This window comes from Citrus sinensis, chromosome 6 (genome assembly GCF_022201045.2).
Source record: "Citrus sinensis cultivar Valencia sweet orange chromosome 6, DVS_A1.0, whole genome shotgun sequence".
In the NCBI taxonomy this organism is placed as follows: Eukaryota; Viridiplantae; Streptophyta; class Magnoliopsida; order Sapindales; family Rutaceae; genus Citrus; species Citrus sinensis.
Window position 1 is genome coordinate 16,913,876 of NC_068561.1, and position 21,767 is coordinate 16,935,642.

The 21,767-nt window shown below is 33.8% G+C and overlaps 3 protein-coding genes across 7 annotated transcripts; 1 reads left to right on the plus strand and 2 right to left on the minus strand.

The window, feature by feature from the left end:
• Positions 1-2,388: 2,388 nt before the first annotated feature.
• On the plus strand, positions 2,389-7,059 carry LOC102613384 (acyl-coenzyme A oxidase 4, peroxisomal). Of its 2 annotated transcripts, none has more exons than XM_025100174.2 (13): positions 2,389-2,627; positions 2,956-3,060; positions 3,909-4,015; positions 4,164-4,241; positions 4,332-4,455; positions 4,587-4,660; positions 4,751-4,810; positions 4,943-5,052; positions 5,486-5,645; positions 5,826-5,902; positions 5,986-6,157; positions 6,241-6,283; positions 6,610-7,059. In XM_025100174.2, the coding sequence occupies exons 1-13, from the start codon at positions 2,600-2,602 to the stop codon at positions 6,624-6,626; spliced, it is 1,155 nt and encodes a 384-aa protein (XP_024955942.1). In that variant the 5' UTR covers positions 2,389-2,599; the 3' UTR covers positions 6,627-7,059. The 2 variants fall into 2 exon arrangements, with proteins under 2 accessions (XP_024955942.1, XP_006481057.1); XM_006480994.4 differs by having other exon boundaries at positions 2,392-2,627; positions 6,241-6,333.
• Positions 7,060-12,569: 5,510 nt separating this feature from the next.
• LOC102613676 (protein RESPONSE TO ABA AND SALT 1-like) lies at positions 12,570-13,286 on the minus strand. The gene has a single exon (XM_006480995.4). The coding sequence runs from the start codon at positions 13,284-13,286 to the stop codon at positions 12,570-12,572; it is 717 nt and encodes a 238-aa protein (XP_006481058.1).
• Positions 13,287-14,656: 1,370 nt separating this feature from the next.
• Positions 14,657-21,349, minus strand: LOC102613970 (phosphoinositide phosphatase SAC8). 4 transcript variants are annotated; one of them, XM_015531292.3, is made up of 20 exons: positions 20,974-21,347; positions 20,755-20,829; positions 20,139-20,266; positions 19,941-20,032; positions 19,730-19,787; positions 19,334-19,390; positions 19,137-19,170; positions 18,905-18,985; positions 18,698-18,804; positions 17,654-17,740; positions 17,485-17,562; positions 17,067-17,131; positions 16,692-16,790; positions 16,476-16,575; positions 16,249-16,357; positions 16,071-16,143; positions 15,889-15,982; positions 15,682-15,768; positions 15,001-15,067; positions 14,657-14,846 (listed from the first exon to the last, which is right to left on the minus strand). In XM_015531292.3, exons 1-20 carry the CDS (start codon positions 21,128-21,130, stop codon positions 14,722-14,724), a joined length of 1,773 nt encoding a protein of 590 aa, XP_015386778.1. In that variant the 5' UTR covers positions 21,131-21,347; the 3' UTR covers positions 14,657-14,721. The 4 variants fall into 4 exon arrangements, 3 of the variants coding, with proteins under 3 accessions (XP_015386778.1, XP_006481059.1, XP_015386779.1); XM_006480996.4 differs by having other exon boundaries at positions 14,657-14,849; positions 20,974-21,346; XM_015531293.3 differs by having other exon boundaries at positions 14,657-14,849; positions 20,139-20,271; positions 20,974-21,102.
• Between the last annotated feature and the right edge of the window lie 418 nt (positions 21,350-21,767).

Below are 21,767 nucleotides of genomic sequence, written 5' to 3' on the forward strand. Positions count from 1 at the left end.
TTTTTATTATACTAGAATGCATCACATTTGCAAATAAAGTATGAGTCGCCATTAGCTGGGGCGGGACCTATGTTGTGGCCCAAGTTGGCTTTGCCCCTACGTTGAAAACGAACTCTCAGGACAAATAAGGATTCTGAAAAAAATTCAACTCATTGATTTGAAAATTTTAGGCCTTCTCAAGTTTATATTTTAACATCATTAATATTAAAGAACGAAAAAAGGTTGTGATTATTCCCTGTATCGCTTACAGTTTCCTGATACATTGTTGTTTACAGCCATTAATTTTTTAACCACTGCCGTTGATAACATCTAGGCCTTTTGACTTCATTGTCACTCAATCCCCCACTAAATCACTATATAGCTCCATCAGTTTGAGTCACCATGGCAGCACACTGCTCCAATCATGAAAGTCTGCCTTTTACTTTCTCTTTTTATTCTTCTTTATCAATTTTTTTTTTTCCTTTTTTCATCAAGCAGGTTTAGTTAATTTCTATCTTGATTCTGTATGAACACAAGTTTGATTATTAGCTTGAGCAATCTTGCTGTTTATTTTTAACAAATACTGTATATAACATTGAACTTCAATCTGTCTCACAGCTAATTTTAAGCAGAAGTGTGGCAGATACGATTATGAAATATGTGCTCTTAGTGCATTTAACAATTGTGCTTTGAATCACTTGCAGGCATTCTGTGATTCGGAACCAATCTATACCTATTAAGGCACTTATCAGATTAACTCCTTGCTAACTGGTAGAGAAATCACAGGTTTTGCGAGCTTCAAGCCGGCTGTGTTGACGCAACAAAGCCGCCTTTGATGGCAGAGTAATCTATTTCTTCACTCAATAGATGCTGGTCGATTCAGCATATTATGATTGAAAAAGCTTGTGTGATCTCCGAAAGTAAGACTCAATAAACTAATACAACTTTTGTATAAACCACAAACAAAACTTATGGCGACGTTTGAAAGAAACTTTTGCAGATTTTGTCAGTGTTGTACTTACAGATCGATCAACGAGACTTGAAGTTATGCGTTGCATAATTTTATAAGGTCACATGTTGGCTCAATTAGAATCGTAAAGATCACAATTAATAGTTTTACATAGTGGCGAGTGATCCTATTGATTAGTCTGCTTTACTTACTATAAGTTCTAAATATTTTTGTGTGCATTCGTTGTATTATGGATTTTTATCAAGTGTATCTCTCAATTAATTTTATTTGTGTAACCATTTTTTCATCAATCATCTCCCCTAACTCTCGAAGGCAGTCCCGACAAGGAGACACATTTTTTTTTTTAAGAAAAAAGATCATGAAAAAATAAAAAATTGAAAACATACGCAAACAGTTTTTTAAACTACCAAATAATACAACGTACGCCCATCAAGTTTGAATGTCACATAATTTACATCAATTCATTCATTTGTTTTTCTCAAGTGCTTTTCCTTTACTCATCATGGCTTGCGAGTTGTGGAGAAACGAAAAGTTGCGAGTGGATTTTATGTCGATTCTTTCTATTATTATTACGTGTTATGATGGACATATCAAAATTTTTTATCTCAAATTTCATCTTAAATAATATGTAATTTATTGAATGGTTAATAATTTTTTATAAGATTTAAATGAATTAATTGTATTATTTTTACCAATCAATTACTGAAACTAAATTTAAATAACCTTTTAGAATAAAAAAAATTATGATATGTAGTACTATTCATTATTAATCTCCTAATAATACACGTTACCGACAATATCCATTAATATATACTTTATTAGATTACTATAGATATTAGATTACTTTAATGATATTTAGGATTCAAAACGGATCCCAAATTTATCAAGATCTTTTAAGTCAACTTTGTTATAAACAGCTGGAATATCTATCTATAATCATGATGGATTATCTTTCGTCAATTGTTATAATACACCTCTTTCTACGCGTGGAAATGATTACGATCGAAATCATTCAATTCAATATTTCAATTAGGTGCTTCCCAAATTAGTCCTATGATTATTTCCAAAAATTATCCATTTTGTCCCCGTAAAAATTTAGCTCCTATCTCAGCCGCCGCTGGCGCAACTATTCAACCAACCAAAACTTCCCAAAGAGGCACCGCTTGTCTTTCGCTCGTATGTACTCTCTATCAAACGACGTGCGACACCAATAAAGTGTTGGCTCTACTGATAATAGAGTCATCTTTAAGTGATTTAATTAGATTTGTTTTTTAATTTAAATTGTAAGAAATTTTTTTTTGTTAGGAGAATATATATCTCTCGATTTGAGCAAAAATTTTAATCTAAATTATAATACGGATTTAAAAATACTTTACACAGTTGGAGCCATTTTCAAAATAGCTCGTGCTTAAGAAAAAAGAAAAAAAAAAAACGCGCGACTCAAACTGAATCATTTATTAATCATATAAAAAGAGACCTATATTTGCGTGCCAAATTTATCCTTCAATTAGCTCCCCAGTACGATCCGATACTCTCATCTCATCTCCTTCAGTTTCTTATTTTCACTTTTTTTTTCAACGCTTAAGACTTCGCTTTAACGCGCTCTGAGTTTCCTCCGTCACATCACACACACTGTTATCCGTAATCACCATGACTATTCACTCATCCAAACATCAAGGTTCGAGTTGTTAATTTTTCTTTTTTGTAATTTTATTTTGTGTTTATTTCTTCAATTTTTGATTCGAAATTTCATTTCCATTAGCTGCCTTTATATCTTGATTCTCGATGAGATATGATTGAATCGTAGGTGAAAATTAAACGATGATTACGCCATTTGAACGAAGAAAAATTATACGCGATTGAGAGAATGATTAGCGTTAGTTGTTTGTTCAGCTTATCAACTCTCTTAGCAATTTTTTTCCCTCTAATTGTCATTAACTCTTTATTAGGTGTATAATTACTTAGCTTTTGATTTGATCAAGTACTCGACTCCAATGTGTTTGCAGATGATGTTGACAAAAATGCCAGGAGTTCGTATTTTAATTTACCAGCATTGGATATTTCAGTCGCATTCCCTCAAGCAACACCGGCGTCTAAGTTTCCTCCTTGTGGTAAGAATGACTACCAAATCACATGCTTGATGGTTTAGGTTGGATTATGCATCAAGATATATTAGCAATCGTGGCTTTGTCAGCTGTTGTTGTTGTTTTGTTTTCGCCTCTTCCTCTGCTAATTACATGAAAAATGTGCACATGTCCTCTTTCGTTTCCGGTTCTTTATCCTTGACATTGTTTTCAAATCTTTAGTAACATTATAGTTGTTGGTACATGTTCTCTCCCGCTTCCACTTGAAGTAGGAACAATAGATGGACGTCTTACCTGCGCACATGGTAAACAAAAGAACAGTGAAATAGGAACAATCGATTTGGACGTCTTACCCGATCCATTCTGATGCTTAAATCGGTGTCCGGAGAATTGGAGTTATCAAAATAGGGGTTCAAGTGAACCTACCCTAAATATTTCATGTCCCGATGCTTCTGACTTGAGGAGACTTCATCCCTTAACTTATTAACTGCAGTGTTCGTGTTTGAAGTTATCTCCATCACCTTCTCTGTCTCCCCTAGATTTTAGGCTCATGACCTATCGTTCTTTGACTGAATCATTTACGCATCTCAAGGGTAATATATTCTGGCTTGAAGGGGGATCCTTCCCTGAGATGGGATCAATATTGAATACTGTATTAGTGGTAGTATTGAATTTATTTTTGTTCAGATATGTGAATTTAGAAGATATGTTACTTGATTTGTTCTATGTCCATGAACTTTTATGTTTTACATGTTGATTTGTCTATTTATTTATTTTTTGCTTTCTTGGCAAGGTGAAGAGCATATCAAGTTGAATTTCTTTTCTGAAACTTAAACTTTTATACTCATTTTCATGTCTTGGTCTTTGAATTACAGCGTCAGACTACTATCAATTTGATGATCTCTTGACTTCGGAGGAGCAGGCTGTTCGGATGAAAGTGAGAGAGTGTATGGAGAAAGAAATAGCCCCTATAATGGCGGAGGTATATTCTTCATGTTACTTTGCAACTTTTTTTTTGAAAGATGATGATGAGCTTGTACTGTTAGGTATTAATTATCATCGACTGCATTGATGTGCTGATGAAACAGAGAGTTGATTTCTGTATTTTCTTTTTAAATCTTTTATTCCAGTATTGGGAGAAAGCAGAATTTCCCTTTCATGTTATTCCAAAGCTTGGTGCCCTACGCGTAGCTGGTGGCACAATAAAGGTGATTTTACAACTTTAGAGTTTAAACTTCTCCGCCCTTCCCTGAGGTAGAAAACGTAGTTAGTAGGATATTGAGCTTGTTTTGACTCAGGGTTATGGCTGTCCTGGTCACTCTGTTACTGGAGCTGCTATTGCTATAGCAGAAATTGCTCGAGTTGATGCTAGTTGTTCTACTTTTATATTGGTGCATTCCTCTCTGGCGATGCTGACTATTGGTAAGATCTTGATGTCATTTTCCAAATAATATGTTAGTGGCTTGATTTTACTCTTTAATTGGTTCTTACAAGCACAAGATGCTGTTCACAAACTATGACCTTATATAACTTTTCTGAACTCTCAAGAATAGCATTGTGCGGGTCAGAGGAACAGAAGCAGAAATATCTGCCTTCTTTGGCTCAGTTGAACACCATTGCCTGTTGGGTAAGTAGCTGGCTTTTGATACTGTATACTGTCTCAACAATTGGTTATAATATATTTGAGCAACTCAAATGTGTTCTTTTACATCTCTAGGCTTTGACTGAACCTGCCTATGGGAGTGATGCAAGTGCTTTGAACACAACTGCTACTAAGGTTAATTTCTCAACCTCTTACATTTATCTCTTGGCTAAATTACTCTTATGTCTGTATCTGTACAAGCAAGTAGTCTATAGTGTTTCAAGTTTCATGCTTTGTCATGTTTTAGCCGTTTCCTTTTATGATTAGGTGGAAGGAGGTTGGATACTTGAAGGTCAAAAGCGCTGGATAGGAAATAGTACCTTTGCAGATGTTTTGGTTATTATTGCTCGGAATACAGCAACAAATCAGATAAATGGGTACGCTAATCAGAGTCTGAAATTTGTACTTCTGTAGGAAGCAGGATGCTTTTACCTGCTGATGATTGACATGGGAATCTTGTGGCTGTTGCATCTATTTTAGGCACTTGATTGGAAACTCACCCATACGCAATTACATGCTCAAGGAAATATGTTAAAGAAAACAGTAGAATACATCAAGGAGGAAGAATATTGGTTCTGAACAGCACTCTTTCAATCTCTAAAATTAGAGCTTTTGAAAATCCTGTAAAAAACATTTAAAATGAGATCCTATAGTGAAACTTAACATTTTATAGTCCTACATTGTCAACGCATCTAATCCTTATATCAAATGTTACTATCATGATACTTTGTCTGGTTTGGAAGCGTTTGGTTTTATATATTGGCTTGCTCATTTCCTCTAATTGTGGAATGATTCTGCTTTCTGTTTCAGTTATTTAGTGAAGAAGGATGCTCCTGGATTAACAGTTACGAAAATAGAAAACAAAATTGGTCTACGGATTGTTCAAAATGGAGATATTCTCTTAAAGAAAGTCTTTGTGCCTGATGAGGACAGATTGCCTGGTGTCAATTCTTTTCAGGATACAAGCAAGGTGTGGTTACTGTGTAGCAAGTTTCTTTAGTAATCACAGTAGTATCTCTTTTGATAATATCTGCCATGCTGAACATACCTGATTTTCTGTGTACATTTTTATTTTCTCACTTCTGCCAATTACAGTTCTATATTTCCCAAGTTCAGGTGTGTTATTATCACGCCTCTTATTTAAATATAGGTTCTTGCTGTTTCACGTGTAATGGTAGCCTGGCAACCTATTGGTATATCAATGGGCGTCTATGATATGTGTCACAGGTATTAGAATAAGTCCTCTTATTTTGAATGTAAGTTTTGTTCTGCTTTTTGTATGAATTGTTTGAAATTTATATGACCCAAAGGTATCTAAAGGAGAGGAAACAGTTTGGAGCACCATTAGCAGCTTTTCAGATCAACCAGCAGAAACTTGTTCAGATGCTGGGAAATATTCAAGCCATGATTCTGGTTGGTTGGCGCCTTTGCAAATTATATGAGAAAGGTGCAATGACTCCTGGTCATGCCAGCTTGGGAAAGGTATAATTGAATGTTTAGAGCTCTGAGATAGATTTGCTTCTCTCTTTATTGCTTCATAGTTGTGACTAATTTCTTAATTTCAGTCTTGGATCACTGCAAGGGCTAGGGAAACAGTTGCTCTTGGACGTGAGTTACTTGGTGGCAATGGAATTTTATCTGATTTTCTAGTTGCAAAGGTTATCATGCTCTTTTTTCTTCACTTGGATCATTTTGTATGTAAGAATTTGATAGTTAGCAATTATTTGAAATTGGTTTAATTGAAAATCCCTTGAAAATCCACCACTGAAGATTAACAGACATGCAATGGAGTAGCTCATTCTTTCATTGCTTATTTTTATAATATATTATATGCATTTCATGGTTGAATGGTCTGTTAATCTACTGATTGGTATGTTAACTTAGTTTTCTTTATCTTGTGTTAGCTAATACGTGTATTTTGGATGGCATTGCAGGCATTCTGCGATATTGAACCCATCTACACATATGAAGGAACCTATGATATTAACACTTTGGTAACTGGTAGAGAAGTCACGGGTATTGCAAGCTTCAAGCCTGTGGCTTTGGCAACTCGCAGCCGTCTTTGATGGTACACTCTTTTCCTACACTCGTGTTGGTGGATAGAGGGTGCTTTGATTGGAAAAATAAAACCTGTAATATCTTGGAAGATGAAAGCAAATAAGTTAATACAAGATGTGTATAGAACATGACAAATTAAAAAATGAAAAAGGCACTCGTCTCCTTATCAGCCTTTGGTATTACATGGCCTACCCAGATTAATCTGGCCATACGAACATTATTTTTGTTGTTGATTGCTGGTTTTGTCTATCAATGTCTGAAGCTGATTCTAAGGAGTCAATGTTCTTCATAATGGGCAAACACGAAAAATAGCAGACATTTTGTCAGGGTATCGTTTCTAAGTATTGTGTTTTGCCTTAATTTTTAGAATATAAAATTTGAGAGTATGAATTCTTATTTGGCACCTGATATTATTAGCCATTAATTCACTCTCTAAAGGTGCCAATGGTTTATCCCAAATTTGTCAATATATCAGAGCATCTTTAAAAGGATATATTAATTTTTACTCTTTAAATATTTATTTGTTTATTTATTTATCAAATAAGAGAGTAAAAAAATATGTTATTCTCGAAAAAAAAAATTCAAATAGAAATAAATTACTATTATTATAATCAAATAAATATTTTTTTCAAAAGAAAAATAAATGGTAATTAAAACACTTGTCTTTTTCTTTTCAATAAAAAGTAATAAAATATAAATTAAAGAGGAAGAAAGTAATTCTAGAGAGAATTATTTTTTATTTGAAGAATACTAATTGAAGTGTCTTTTGGAGTTTTAAATGTTAATATGATTCTTTAAATAAATAATAAATTTTTTATTTAAAAAGTTTTTTAGATATGCTATCAGCTTCGCTGGAAGAAAGAGAAGACTCCATTCCAGCGAAGCTAGAGAAGACTCCATTTCAAGCCATAACTTCTTCCGACCATGATCAGCCGCAACATTAATGGCTAAGATTGCAGCAACTTCAGCACAATAAGTGATATGATGGCCCAAAGATTGCCCAAACCCTGCAGGATGAGCACCACGAGCGTCCCTAAAGACAACTGCGCCAGCAGAATCCCTAGAACCACCTTTGGAAAGACCATCTCATAATAATTTTAGGAGCACGACAGAAGTTAGCAGCCACACCTAGACAGCTCAAAATCTCTCTATCCCTTCCATAATGCACATAACCGGGCACCACTCTTTGTAAAGAAATTAATGTTAAGCTGTACAATCAGCTTTAACCCGAAAAATAAAAGCATGCAATCCTCAGACCTGCGCTTGTAGCGGCTTTTCCAAATGCCATGAAAAACATAAAATGAAGTGACGAACACCGACCACAGACTGGAGCTGGGGATTAAAACTAACATTGATGGCATGCCAAAGCTCTGAAATTGCACTCACAGGGGGAAATTGACGCTTGAAGTTCTTATAATGCCAATCCTGAATAGTCGTTGCAAAAGCACGATTAACAAAGTAACAAACACGTGATCATTGTTTTCTAAATTATGGAATGGACAAAAAAGACAAGCCGAAACCAAAGAGATGCCGCGCCGCTGCAAAAGCACAACTCGCCAGACTAACAAGGAGAACTTGGGGGAAATCGTCAAACCTGCGATGGCCAACGCTGGATACTGGATAGTGAATGAAAGACTGCCAGTCCACTTATACTTGATAATTATTCTATGTTTACTTACTGAAGTGGGAATAAGAAGTGTGTATTCCTCCCGGTTAGGGATGACAAAATTCTCCACAGCATGCGGCTCCCATCTTAAATAAGATGAATTTTGAATAATTTTTTGGGAATGTGGAAAAAATAATTCTCAAATTCTTAACGGAATGAGGTTTGGTTTTGCACTCCTCATCCCACCCCCGCCCCCACTTTAATCCCTATTATATATTAATATTTTTTAAAAAAAATTGTTTTATCAATCATAACTTTTAGTTAATAAATTTTCATTTTATTTTTATCTAATATATGTAATTTATAACTAAAAGAAAACTCAATATTATAATTTTTGTTCAATATTTTTTTTATCAATTACAACTTTAGTAAATAATTTTTTTTTATTTTTATCTAATATATGTAAATTATAACTAAAAGAAAACCCTATATTATAATACTTATTCAACCTTCGAATACTTTTATGTTTTATTTTCTCTCTTAAGGTGATGTTCTCTTCAAAAAAAATTATTTTGATATCATTTCAAGATATTATTTCAATCTTTTAGAGATTTTTTTAAAAATAATTTAAATATTTTATAATAGGGCAATAATTTTATTTAAGTATCTAATTTTTAATTTACTGAAATCATTTATCTATACCTATTATAAAATAAGTAAATGAGGAATGATGTAGGGAATATAGATGAAATTTTTAATGAAGTGGGGAATAGGTTAAGCCTCGCCTCCCTTACCCCACCGCATTGTCATCCCTACTCCTATTTTAGTATTTACTTACATACTTTAAGGGAGAAATAGAAATCTCACTCCGTAAGTTCCACTCATTTTTTGAGCGAGAAGTGGGATTCCAACTCCCATAGGGGAATATGGAAGTGGGAATCCACTCCCACCTCTTTGTTTTTTTTTTTTTTTTACCCTTCTTTCATTAAATTTAAGATAATTATATTTAATAAAATAAATAGTATCTTATTTATTTACATAATATTATTATATAATTTTATAAATTACATTTGTAAAAAATAGTAATATTAAACTTATTTTAATATAATATTATTATATTTAGTTAAAAATAATAATTTACATTGATTCTAAGTTAAAACTACTTAAATATAATATTATTATATTCACAAAGAATTAGTAATATTACTATATACTATCTTTATTTGAAAATATAACATTATTATATTTATTTAAAAATAATAGTATTATATTTATTTAATAATAATAAATAGTTTATTCTAAGAAATATTAATTTTGTACTATATTATTAATAATAATATTTTATTTATGTTGCTCTTATTAATAAATTTTAATTTACATAATTAAAATTAAAATTAATAAAAAAATATGATTTACATAATTAAGAATATTAATAATTGTTATTAATTTATAATGTAATAAAATAAATATTTTATTTTAAAAAACTTTTTATTGATTTTGTAATTAAAAACTGTAATTCTTTAAATAAGGATAAAATCATACAATTGTAATTTGAAATCATTTACTCTCAATCCAAAACAAAGTAAACATATCTATTGGATTCTGATTCCGATTCTATAATCACATTTCAGTATAAGTAAACAACGTACTCTCACAGTCTCACTCCCACTATACCTTCACACTCTCAGTCCTAAAATTCCCACTCTTCATAATTTTTATTCCAATCCAAAATATAAATGTTACTTTAGTGAATTTACGGCTACTAGATTCAAGTCTGAAGCACCATGCTATACTTCAAATCATTTCATGTATTCAGAATATAATATAGTATGAAACCCATATATGAGAGATAGGATGAGGTAGAAACTCGCAAGGTAAAAACGTGTCATTTTTACCAGAAAGTTAATACTATTCTCTAAAGCAAATATTACATTTACTAATTTACTGATGTCACAAATTAAAAATTTATCTATACACAAGTAAAGCTTGGATATGTACCTCCGAACATGCTGGTTTTATTCTCAAATATATGAGAGGGAAAATTTTCTCTCATTACTGCACATGGAATGCGAACCCAACTCCTTTCCCCTGTCGCTATACGTGGGAAAAAGAAGAAGGAAGTTGACTGTCCAATTAGGGGTGGATCTATGGTACCTCAAATTTACACAATTTTTTAACCTTTAGGTCTACTATCATCTATCAATGCCCGAGATCAAATAGAAGATGACGTGACTTTTGATCAATGTTAATTAGTGGATAATATAAGTCAGTATCAAATTGAAAGCTTGGTTATGTATTTTTAATAAGATAAACTTCAATTGACCCATATAATGATAATCTTTAATTTATTGTTTCAAAGTATGAAAATTTTAATTTATCCTCTTTTATTGTTGACAATATTTTTAAAAAAAATCATTTGTCTGCCTCCATTTCCATCATGTAGAAAAAGAGGATAAATTGAAGTATTTGTAATTTTTGGGAAGTAAATTGAATATTGTCATTCTATTTAGAGGGTGAATTGAAGTTTATTATTTTTACTATAACTCATCAATGAAAAATGATACTCCCACTTTTGTTGGTACTAAAACATGAAATCATTATTTTTTTTCAGCTTAATGATTTTCAGTCACTAAAAGTAGTGTTTATATTTTTATCTAAAATTTGAATGGATTTAATTTTTTCTAAAGTATGAATGGGTTAGAATACGAATATTTAAATGACGTATTTGCGTTTTTTTTTAAAGCTGAATATAAGCAAATCTTTTTTTAATAAATTAAAAACATCTTAAACATGGTTATTTGTCATTTACTCTTTACAAATAAAAAATGAAATTTATAGTTTAGGAAATAAATATATTTTATAAATATTTTTCTAACATAATATTTACTTCTTATTTACACATTTTTTTCATTCAAATAAAACCACAAAGATTTTGTTTTTTCTATTCAAATATAAATATATGAAAATCAGACATAAGTTACAAAGTAAATTTTAGAAAAGATATGCAATTAACAAAATTTTAAACTTTAGACGTTTAACAAACAACCCCTAAATAATTAGATTATTAAGTCATTTTAAAAAATGATGACATCATAGGGATATTTTCTTCAAAATATCCCTATCTAATTAATTAATTTTCATCATTCTTAAATAAAACTTACTAATTAGCATTATTATTCATCTCTATAGCTTGTGATAACATAATAGTAGAATCATTATTTTTTTAATCTTTTTATTTTCTTTAAATTAGCGTTATTTATCTTTCTAAATTTCTATGAATTTTTTATATAAAAAATTGTAAACTACAATAAATTACATGTTCTAATCTAGAATATTAAAGGACTGCATTAGCACAAACATGATTTATTTTTTATGTTAAAATATTCTCTTATTTATGTTTTTAGCGATGTCTATTATTTATTTAACATTTAAATTTTAATTACACAAATGTAAAAGAACATATTTTCAAATTTCTTAAGATATTAAAAACAAACAATTAAATATTTATTTTTAAAGATTCAAACAAAAAACAAATATATTATTTGAATTCAGACGTTCAAGTCTATTTAAATTATATTAATTTAAATATATTCAAAATTTAATCTAATTTAAGTCTATTAAGATTTTAGATTAGAAACAAATATCACCCTACTTTATTCATTTTTTTTTAACTTACAAGAAGGCAAAATATGTGCCAAGTTTAGAAAATCTTGAACTTTGGTGAAAAGATAGGCGGTAGGATGATAACCCAAAAAAAAAAATGAAAAAAATAAAATAAAATATATCGTGGAACTAATTGAAAAAGTATCCAAACATACATACCTAAAATATAAATGATAAGAAATTAAAGGACTAGAATAATATTAACGAAGAAAATGGTTTCATTTCTCAATATGGTGATGGTTATTTATTTATAGCCATATATATAACACTACGTGCTGTGCATATTATATTTTTAGGATTGATTAAATTAATTTGATGCATAACTTAAAAAAAAGATATGTTTAAAGAAGTGTCATACACGCATCACAATTCAGTTTTTACAATTCACTTGATGACGTCATTAATACAAAACACACATTATCTTTATCAATCAAATAGATATATCTCATAACAAAATATATATTTTACGCATCTCCAAAACTTAATTTAATTAGGTGATAATTTTAAAATAAAAATAAAATAAAATAAAAAACACACTGCCTATAAATACAATCACTACTCTACCGATCAGCTTTCATCTTTCTCGCTCTCTCCGTGCGATGCCCACCTTCTAATCCTCAGCTGAAGCCGAGCCACCGCCGTGAAAAACTTAACATTCTGCAGCGGATCCAATATCTCCACCACCTTCGCCGCCGTAGTCGTCCTTAACATATCGGCATTCGCCACCAGACTCTCCAGCGACGCCCTCAGATTGCTCTCCGTCACTTCCTCCCCCTCCGTCATCTCCCACTCACCTAACCGTCCCCGCCTCCTCGCCAGCTCCATTATCGTTGGGCCTGCCACGCTCTCTTGGATTCGCGCCAGCTCATCATTGAGTAACTTTTCTTCCACTCTTGTCTCCACCGATAGACTATCCATACGCTGTCTCTGCTCGTCCGCCAAGTCTTTGACTGACTCGTTGACCACCCGGAAGGCGAGCGTCGGGTTGAAGCCGGCTATCCAGAAGAAAGTTTGCTCGAAGGGAGTGAACCAAGTGGGTGCAAAGAGCAAGAAAACGTTGTGTTGAGCGACCTTTGATTTCTCTTGGTAGTACTGTTGATAGTGAGCTAGTACCCGTTTGACCAATTCTTTAAGATCTTCGTCTCGCGATTGATGGTGATTTTCTTGAGCTGAAATCAACTCGTCAAGCAAATGCTCTTGGCGTACAAGCCATGCTCGAAAGAAAGTCTCGAACGAGGCAACATTGTCATCGTTGTTGTATCTTGCTCGTGGGTTCTCGGACATTGTTAATGAAACGAATAAAAAGTACGATTATAAGTGAAGCAAATGGCGATACTTAAACAACACCCATGTATATATACATAGATATTACTAAGGAGTCGATGATATGTTCATCCAAGAGGCGGGGGTGGCTAAAGTGGGAGCGAACAGAAGATCACTTGATGTTGAAGATTTGATTGCTTACTGAGAAAGTATTAGTACATAGCCATGTTATAAGTTCAAAAACATAAACCAGCTGACAGTAAAATAAAAGTATTGGTTATAAGCCTATGAATTTAACTTTTTAACTTTTTATACTTGTATTTATGTATTTCTCTTTAAATGACAAATTTAGAATTTAAATAGTCCATTAAAAGATCGACTAACGAAAAATTTTACAAAATGAATGACAGGTATTGTAAGGAATGAAATGGTAAAATAATAGAATCAGTATTATATTTTATAAATATTAAAGTAATAAAAAATCTACTTTTAAAATGGACATTCTTTTTAATTCCCCCCCCCCCCCCCCCCTTTTGTGATTTTTGATTACTTAGCAAGAAAGTATTGTTTGACAAGCTTGGAGAATTGAAGGGATTGGTGTTTCCAGCTTTTGCTTAAGCGGTTATGCAGAATGTGGAGAGGGGAAATGAGCAGAAAACCTGTAAGAGACCGCCAGAGACACGTGTATTTGGGGTTAAAATTAGAGAGAACCCCTTACCCATGACACGAAAAAAATATTTTTGTAACTTATTGAAAGAAGGCAGAGGGGATGAATGTTGAGCATGCTATAATTCGTGAGTTGGAGTTTAAAGTCTTTCAAGGGCACCGACTGTGAGAGAATCGAAAAGATGTTTGAGTGCGGTGCGTTTTGTCTCTTTTATGGAGGATTTTCAGAGAGCACGTTTTGATAACGGGCAATTTTGGCTGTCAAGAAAACAGACCCACCAGTGCATGTACGTTGAGGTAATTAAAGACTTTTCGATTTTTCCTTCTTTTCGGATTTGGCATTTTTTTTCCCCCATGTGCAAGACACGTATTGAAGCGGACCGTTCCAAGTGGAGCGGTTCTATTAAGTTGAACAATCGTCCCCTCAGAACCCGCAAATAAAAAGTTGTTACGGGGACTTACAAGAGGCAACCATGCGGCGTTGGCATCCTTCCATGGTGGCAATAAGTGACACGAGGGTAGTGATGAGAGTATAAAAAACTTAGCAAAGTGGTCGTATGAATGAGATCGAGGGTCAGTTTAAACCAAGAACCAACGGAGTTTATGGTGATGTTGCTAACTTATATTTTGGCGAATGAAAGGTAGCGCCGAGAGTGTCGAAGTGGAGATGACACGACGAATATTTTTTTTTAGTGTCGCTTCAAGTTTGACCAAAAGAAAAGACGAAGACAAGTTTTGTTTCTCGAAAAGATAATAACAATCGCGTAATGATTAAAAATATATATATATATTAGCGAAGGCCGCACAGACGAGGCCTTGAACAGAATTGTGTACCGTTAGCTTTTACCAGCGCCAGTACTCCAGCGGTGACTCCAGCCCAGACCACAGAAGAGAGATATTGCTGAGCACTTCTCCCTGCTACGGGAGATGAAACGAGAAAGGATTTCAATTATATCAGCAAAAAAATCGTAAAATGAAAAAAAAAACCGAAACTAAAAGATTTCACGTTTTATTGAGCATTCGGACTTAAAAATTAGTCCATAAGAAAGGCGAAGAAATGAACAAGTACCTTGTTGAAGTGAGAAGGAAGTCAGTGTCAAACCTCCAATTACCAATGCTGATGCCACAGGGAGATACTGCAATATACAAATTTATCCACGGAACACATGGTCACTGATGACACAAAAAAATGGTGAAACAAGACTTTTAAAATTAGTGCATGGTGATTATATTTATTTTCTGATATGTGATAATAGATTATGCGGGGTCATGGAAGCTAGCCAGGACTGCAGTGGGACTCACTTTGTCGGTAAAGAATATGAATAGTGTTATTCAGTTCATTGCCTGAAGCTAAGCTGTGTCCAAATATATGCAAAAACAAACTGGCTGACTTGTGCTTTGTAGGTTTTTTTTTTTTTCCCCCCTACTAGATACTGACAAAACAAACCGGCTGACTTGGATTTTCATAGTTTTTTCTTTTTCTACTAGATGCTGACAAAACAAACCGGCTGACTTGGGTTCTCACCCAAACTATGCAAATGGCTTCATCCCATTAAAAAAAGGTTAACAAGAAAGAAAGAAATAGAATGGCTTTGCACATTCTGTCTGATAATTTTTTTTTTCCCCCTCAAAAGATGTTTTGTTGGCAGCAACTGAGTCATTTTGATTGCCATAATTTTGGACAACAGATGAAGTCATAATATGTCTATACATCTTATTCAAAAAACAAAGAGCATTGATTGATCCTTACCGAGAATGATTCGAACCCATTGAGCTGAAATGGAGAGGGACTGTTTCTGTTGACAGTATAGTGACCACTTATGAGATCCATTGCATCCTGTGGAAGAAAATAAAAGAAGAAACTTATTCAACAAAATTTTCACCAAGAAAATGGAAGCCCAAACTCCCTACCAATTAGACAAGCATTCCTATTTTCAAAACATAAGAGGCAGCTTGCCTGTCGAACTCCGTCCTGGAAATTGTTCAAATAGTATCTTGAAAGAGAACTCATCCCATCTCTGATCAATCCAGATATTGTCTGCTTCCCGTATCTGCAGTGTTGGCCAAAAAAATATATCAGATATTGGGACAGATTACAAACAAATAATTCATAGGAATCATAATACAACTTTGATTCACCTAACAAGGTCTCCTTTCAGGGCATATGTTCCAGCATATTCGATGCTAATCTCGTCGCCTTGCTCAGCCCACACTAATGCAATAGAGATGCAAGTTTAGAGTGAGGCAGAGATGTCATTACAAAGAAAACTTCTAGTAGTGAGGAAGACTGAAGCAAGGATGTAAAAATATAACGTACACGTTCTGAATTTTCCATATTCCTCACTGAACATAGAAATGCACTTGGTGGAAGACAATATCCCAATCCTTTGCAACTGTAAACTCAGAGACTTCTGAGCCAGGTAACTCTGTTTATAAATATTGAAAATAGGGAGAATAAGAAGCTTTGAATTACATGGATTTACAGCACATCTTCCCTTAATATAAAACACATATGATTCTGCAACATGAATGCATTCCACGTACCTGGGTGACATTTGTTCGATCAAGACAATCAATACAGTTGGATCTGATAACTCCTTTCTGCTCCTCTAATATATTTCCTTCTGTGTCTATGAGGAGATATCTGCTCAGCTGGAAGAGTAATGATTAAAACACAGTATTATGGATAGATGGTATACCAGGATAATGGCATACTTGTTCAAAAAAACTTCATATACATATTTTATTTGCTTTCATTACCCTTGGTTATCAAACTCCTGTTGAATCTGATCATACAGAACTTGCAGCTTATCAAAGTTTGAAGTGCCACAAACATGATGAAAGTCAAATGAGACATATCTGCAATAGACATTCATAAATGACCAGGTTAATCAAAATACTTTTCAAAAAAGTAGTGGAGGTCCTGGAGAATGAATATGAAGAAACTAAAAAACAGGCAGGGAACTGCTGTTTAGAAGCCCAAGTAGGTAACCCAAGGGGTTTTGACTTTTGAGCTCCTGACCTCTTGGTGGAATCCAAGGATCTTAACCACTCAACCCAATCCCTTAGGGTTATCAAAAATTTTTTTTACTTTGATCAAATCTATTGCATATGTAGAATGTAGCATGTCACCACCTCACATTTGGAAGCTTCTGCATTTCAGCCGCATATGCTGCACTCAATTGACCTTCATCACCATGCTACAGTTGTCAAATAAAAAACAGTTTTCAGATTATGAGAAACAACATTGGCCTTGCAAAACAAAAAGTCAACTGGGGTACATCAGACACAGTTAGGAACACTGTAAAGTGGCCAGCTGAACCAGCCTTCAGCCCTTCACAACCAGCATTAATAAAAATAAATAGAAACCACTGATTCCAAGAATCTATGAACTAGTATAGTCATACTAAGGTTGCAAAAACATCCCAAAGGAAACCGTCAGCAATTGGCTCCAGATGGCCATATAATCTTCCAGCATTGTTTCAAGAGAACACTGATGCGACATTGGAGATTTGTACTTTAGGGACAAGAATAAGAGAGAAGAAGTCCTAACCTTATCGGTAAGGTCTACTGCTACAATTTCTCCATATCTTTGTAATAGAACACGGAAATGGCGCTCCACAACTTTTGGCTGGACAAAAGGGGTAAATTACATGGATGCAAATGGCAAGCAGAGTTAAACTCCAACAAGACAAAAACTATGTTTCAGAGTTGAAATTTACTGTTTGGTCATGATTAATAATTTTAAGCTGTGGCTTATAACTCAAATCAACAATCTGCTCCCAGAGGAGTGGTATTGAGCCCCGAACCTACAACAGAAAAGAATATAAAATGTAACCTTGCAGGACAGTGATTATATACTGTGATATGAGAACAAAGATCAAAGTTTAAAGCCATAACCATAAAACAATAAATGAAGTCATATATAGGAGTATCTTCCTTCTCAATCAAGGATATCTCAGTTACAAAATAATAAATAAAGAAAAAGGCTATTAGGCCTAAAGAATATGTAAGCTCATGTATCAACATGTCAACAATTTTTTGCTCAGAAACAAAGTAAGCATATTAGGAGTTGTACATAGGGGAGGGACAAGAAGTCCGCACTCAACATGTGAACAATACTCCACTACCTTATAAAAGAATGCTGCCAGAAGTATTTATAATGCATGGTACTAAATATGCATTTCGTTTTTGCATCTTAGGAAAAGGAGTAATAAATAAGCCAACAACAAAAGTCCACAATTTGGACATCCTATATGGCATTAAAGGGCACATGAAAATTATTCAATCTCGAAGTACGTAATAATATGTATTAACTGAATCAAGCTCAAGCTTCAAAGTATCTAATGTACAATATTAACTATATCAAGCAGCTGAAGCTGTCCTTGCCCTCAGGGGCTTGGCTGACTGGTTTTCAAATAACTTTCTTTGGCTGGCCACCCATGTTCAAATCTTGGGGGAGGTATGGGGCTAAAATATTAATTCGGCTTCGCCCACCCACTACCTCTCCTTTCACGCGCGCGCGCCTGGGGGGGGGGGAGGGGGGGGTTTGTTTGCGGGGTGTGGGAAGAAATGATCATGCTGTCCTTTCATGATGAGTGAAGAAACACATATCTAAAATTCTCAATTTTAGAATCCATAAAAAAATTGAAGGGAACTGTTTCTCTTTTCAAAACATTTCATCCTCGAGTGATATCAGTTCATTAATATGACAATGTTGAAACAGGAATCAGTAACTGAACCTCTGTTAGCTACAGAAGACATACCTGCAATAGTGAGGATTTAAAACCTTCCGTCTCTAGTAACTGCTCAGTTTCTATAAAATTAGCGGTGTCACCTTCAAGATTAGCTCCTCTTCTCCACATTCGTGTTCCTAAGTCACATACACCAGATTAGAGTCATAAATATCGGAACTAGATCTGACATAGCAGCATCAATAACTATAAGAATCAATTGTCTCCCTAATGTTGCACCTAGACGTCGATTACACCTTCTTGAAAGCAGTGTTATCACAGCAGGTGAATCATTCAGCTTTAACTGTACAGCTCCAAAGCTTAAGACTTAGTTAAAGGAAACAACTTAATAACCGTAGATCTGTGTACTCATTCTGAGAATGACACGCATGTGTCTGTAAATGCACAGTTGCACAAACACACCCATGTATGCAACTGTTAAATAAAAAGAATAAGACAGACGTCAGGATATTTCCTTGTAAAAGCGGAATGATGAAGCCATCAAGCTGCCACAGAAAAGAAAATTAATCAGGGATCCCATTCAAAGAATCAACTAGGACATAATTCCTCCCTTTTGTAGGGAAAAATCGAAAGTTTTTTTTAAATTAGACAAAGAAAGAAGTACCACCACAGGGCAAACTTATAATTTAAGGTAAAGGAATATTTAACCTTGCATTCAATAAGTTCCTCCAATAGGTTTCTGTTCCAAACAAATCGAGGGTCAGCCTGAAATATGGATAGGAAATTGAAAGTTCAAAATTACTGGCAGCATTGATCAACAGTGCAATACACTGTTGCTTTATATAACAATAACTGATTCAGAAACATATGGAAAGATTTCAAACTTTTGAAACATCTATCAATCCTCGTAATCGTCCAAACTTAGCATGTATAAAGAATAACCAACACAAATAGGCCAGAAGGACGTATACCTTAGCTAAGAGCAACACTATGAAAGTATATGAAAACAGAAAATCAAACCCCAACGGTTCGTCAAAATGAACAATATATAAATAATTTTCAGATAAAATTTTTTGATGTGATAAACCATAAATGCAAGCAAACCTGCTTCCAAATTGGTTTTGACATCCATCCTTCAGCTAATTTACATCTTCTCTGTAAGCTGTTCGACATGATAAAATGCATCTTATAAACATAAGATCTCACAAGTATGCATAGAAATGAAACTTAATATCATAATCAGAAATGACAGCAGATCATTATGCTAACAGTGAAAAGCAACTTAAAGAGCATGTTCCAAGGTGAAGGAGTTTACTTCAGTGTTATATCTGTTTCGTATGAATAATACAATCCTGGAGTTGCTTCCACTACTTTCAATAGATTCATGAAGTAGACCTCATCCTTCTTCTGGATAATACACATAACAAGTAAATTTGAAAAGAAAAAATATTAATCGCTTCAAGAGATACCCGTACAACCATATCTTTTTAGACCAAAAGAAGCAAAACCTTACTTCCTGATAATTTGAAAACTTTAAAGCCTCATTGCAATGCAGGAACTTCATAGACGTTACTCGAAAAACAGGGAAACCAAGAAAAGTTCCAGCTACCTTCCGCGAAGTAATTACTAATACATATTTTCCTGCACTAGTGTAAGAAGAATTAGATGCAGAAACCTCATATAACATATTAACAGAGCATAAAACCATAATCCCTAACTTTGTACTCACTGTCAAAATGCCTAACTTTGTATCAAATCCATATCAGTTATAGGTATGGTAAAGGCTAAAGGAATAACATTTAAAATTTAACACACTTTCTCGCGTGCAAGGCCAGCCTTGTTTAGCAGAGTTATCATGTGGATGCAAGTACTAAATGCAATCAGTTTAGTTAATCAACAGAATTAGTGTTCAGAGGATTGGGGCACAAGATCATAAGGTCAGAGCCTCCTCTGATACCATATTAAATTATGAATTGACCGAAAAACTTAAGCAACATGCTCTAATACCATATTAAGTTACCACTATACTGAAAAGCTTAAGCTTAAACGTAATGCCTTAAATTATAGTATTTAAGCTTTAGTATATAAGCTTTTAACAGATATTTGATTTTATGTAGAGCAAGAAGTACCAGCCAGTAGTCTAATTGTTCCCGCCACTCCGTATATTGTAGAGGTCTGTGATGGACTACCAGAACAAGCTTCATCTGCAAACAAGACACAATTAAGCCATTAACCAACTGCAGACCAAGTTTTAACTCAAGTTTTAAATTTTTTTTTTTAAATTCAATTTTAAAGCTAAAAATGATAAAAATTGAATTTAAAAAATAATAATTTAAAGGATCCATTACCGTTAAGTGGCTCAATGTTTCCGTCACGGCGATCGATTGAGAAGCCCTGATCGGGAGATTCAACGGATTTGATCACGTACTGATCCTTGAATTCCAGTAATTCCAGCTGATCATGGAGCTTGAATCTACCTGAGGACAAAGATGGTTCAATCTCCATTATCTCGTAGTCAATGCACGAAAAAATCAGCACGAGAAACTCCAGGAAATATCGCGAACTCGATTTTTAGATTTGATTGATTTTATGAAGAAGACGAAATGAAGAGTGGTGTTTATTAACAACTCCTCGTCAGCTCAACGTGAAAGACTGTTTACTTAACTTGCTAACGATTTGCATTTTTGGCCAAGGCCGCTTGGTTACCAAATCAATTTATCTTTGATAAGGCTTTTAATTATGGTCTAATTACTATTGTTAAGTAGTTGTTAATTGTTATGTCCAGTTCGTTGTCTTTTCCTCCGAACAATAATTTCGTACAGCCAGCTGTACTATAATAAGCTACTAGAAAGATTTTGACGGGGTTGTTTTGTGGACCTATTTTGATGCTTGCAGCCAGCATTTGGATAAAGGGTCACGGAATTGGAAACTTGAAATTGACCGTAAACTTGCTACAGACTCTATCGTGCGGCTGCTTTTGATTTAGGCACTACAAAGTACAAAGCATTAAAAAAAAAAAAAAAAAAACGCGCACAAAATTAACTACTCAGGTCTAATTCAGACTTCATTTCTCTTATTATTATTTTTCATTTAACACACCCACATCTCACCCATGCACCAACAGAAATTAGGCAATTTTCCT

Bases quoted from the DNA above. Each gene is read 5' to 3' on its own strand.
- LOC102613384 (XM_006480994.4), top strand. From the start codon at position 2,600: ATGACTATTCACTCATCCAAACATCAAG. The intron at 5,053-5,485 runs GTACGCTAATCA...TTTCTGTTTCAG, and splicing joins GCAACAAATCAGATAAATGG to TTATTTAGTGAAGAAGGATG. The intron at 6,334-6,609 runs GTTATCATGCTC...ATGGCATTGCAG, and splicing joins CTGATTTTCTAGTTGCAAAG to GCATTCTGCGATATTGAACC.
- LOC102613676 (XM_006480995.4), bottom strand. From the start codon at position 13,286: ATGTCCGAGAACCCACGAGCAAGATACAACAACGATGACAATGTTGCC.
- LOC102613970 (XM_006480996.4), bottom strand. From the start codon at position 21,130: ATGGAGATTGAACCATCTTTGTCCTCAGGTAGATTCAAGCTCCATGAT. The intron at 17,563-17,653 runs GTAAATTTCAAC...CCTTTTGTCCAG, and splicing joins TTATTAATCATGACCAAACA to CCAAAAGTTGTGGAGCGCCA. The intron at 15,769-15,888 runs GCAAGCTGCCTC...TTTCTTCCACAG, and splicing joins TCCAGGACGGAGTTCGACAG to GATGCAATGGATCTCATAAG.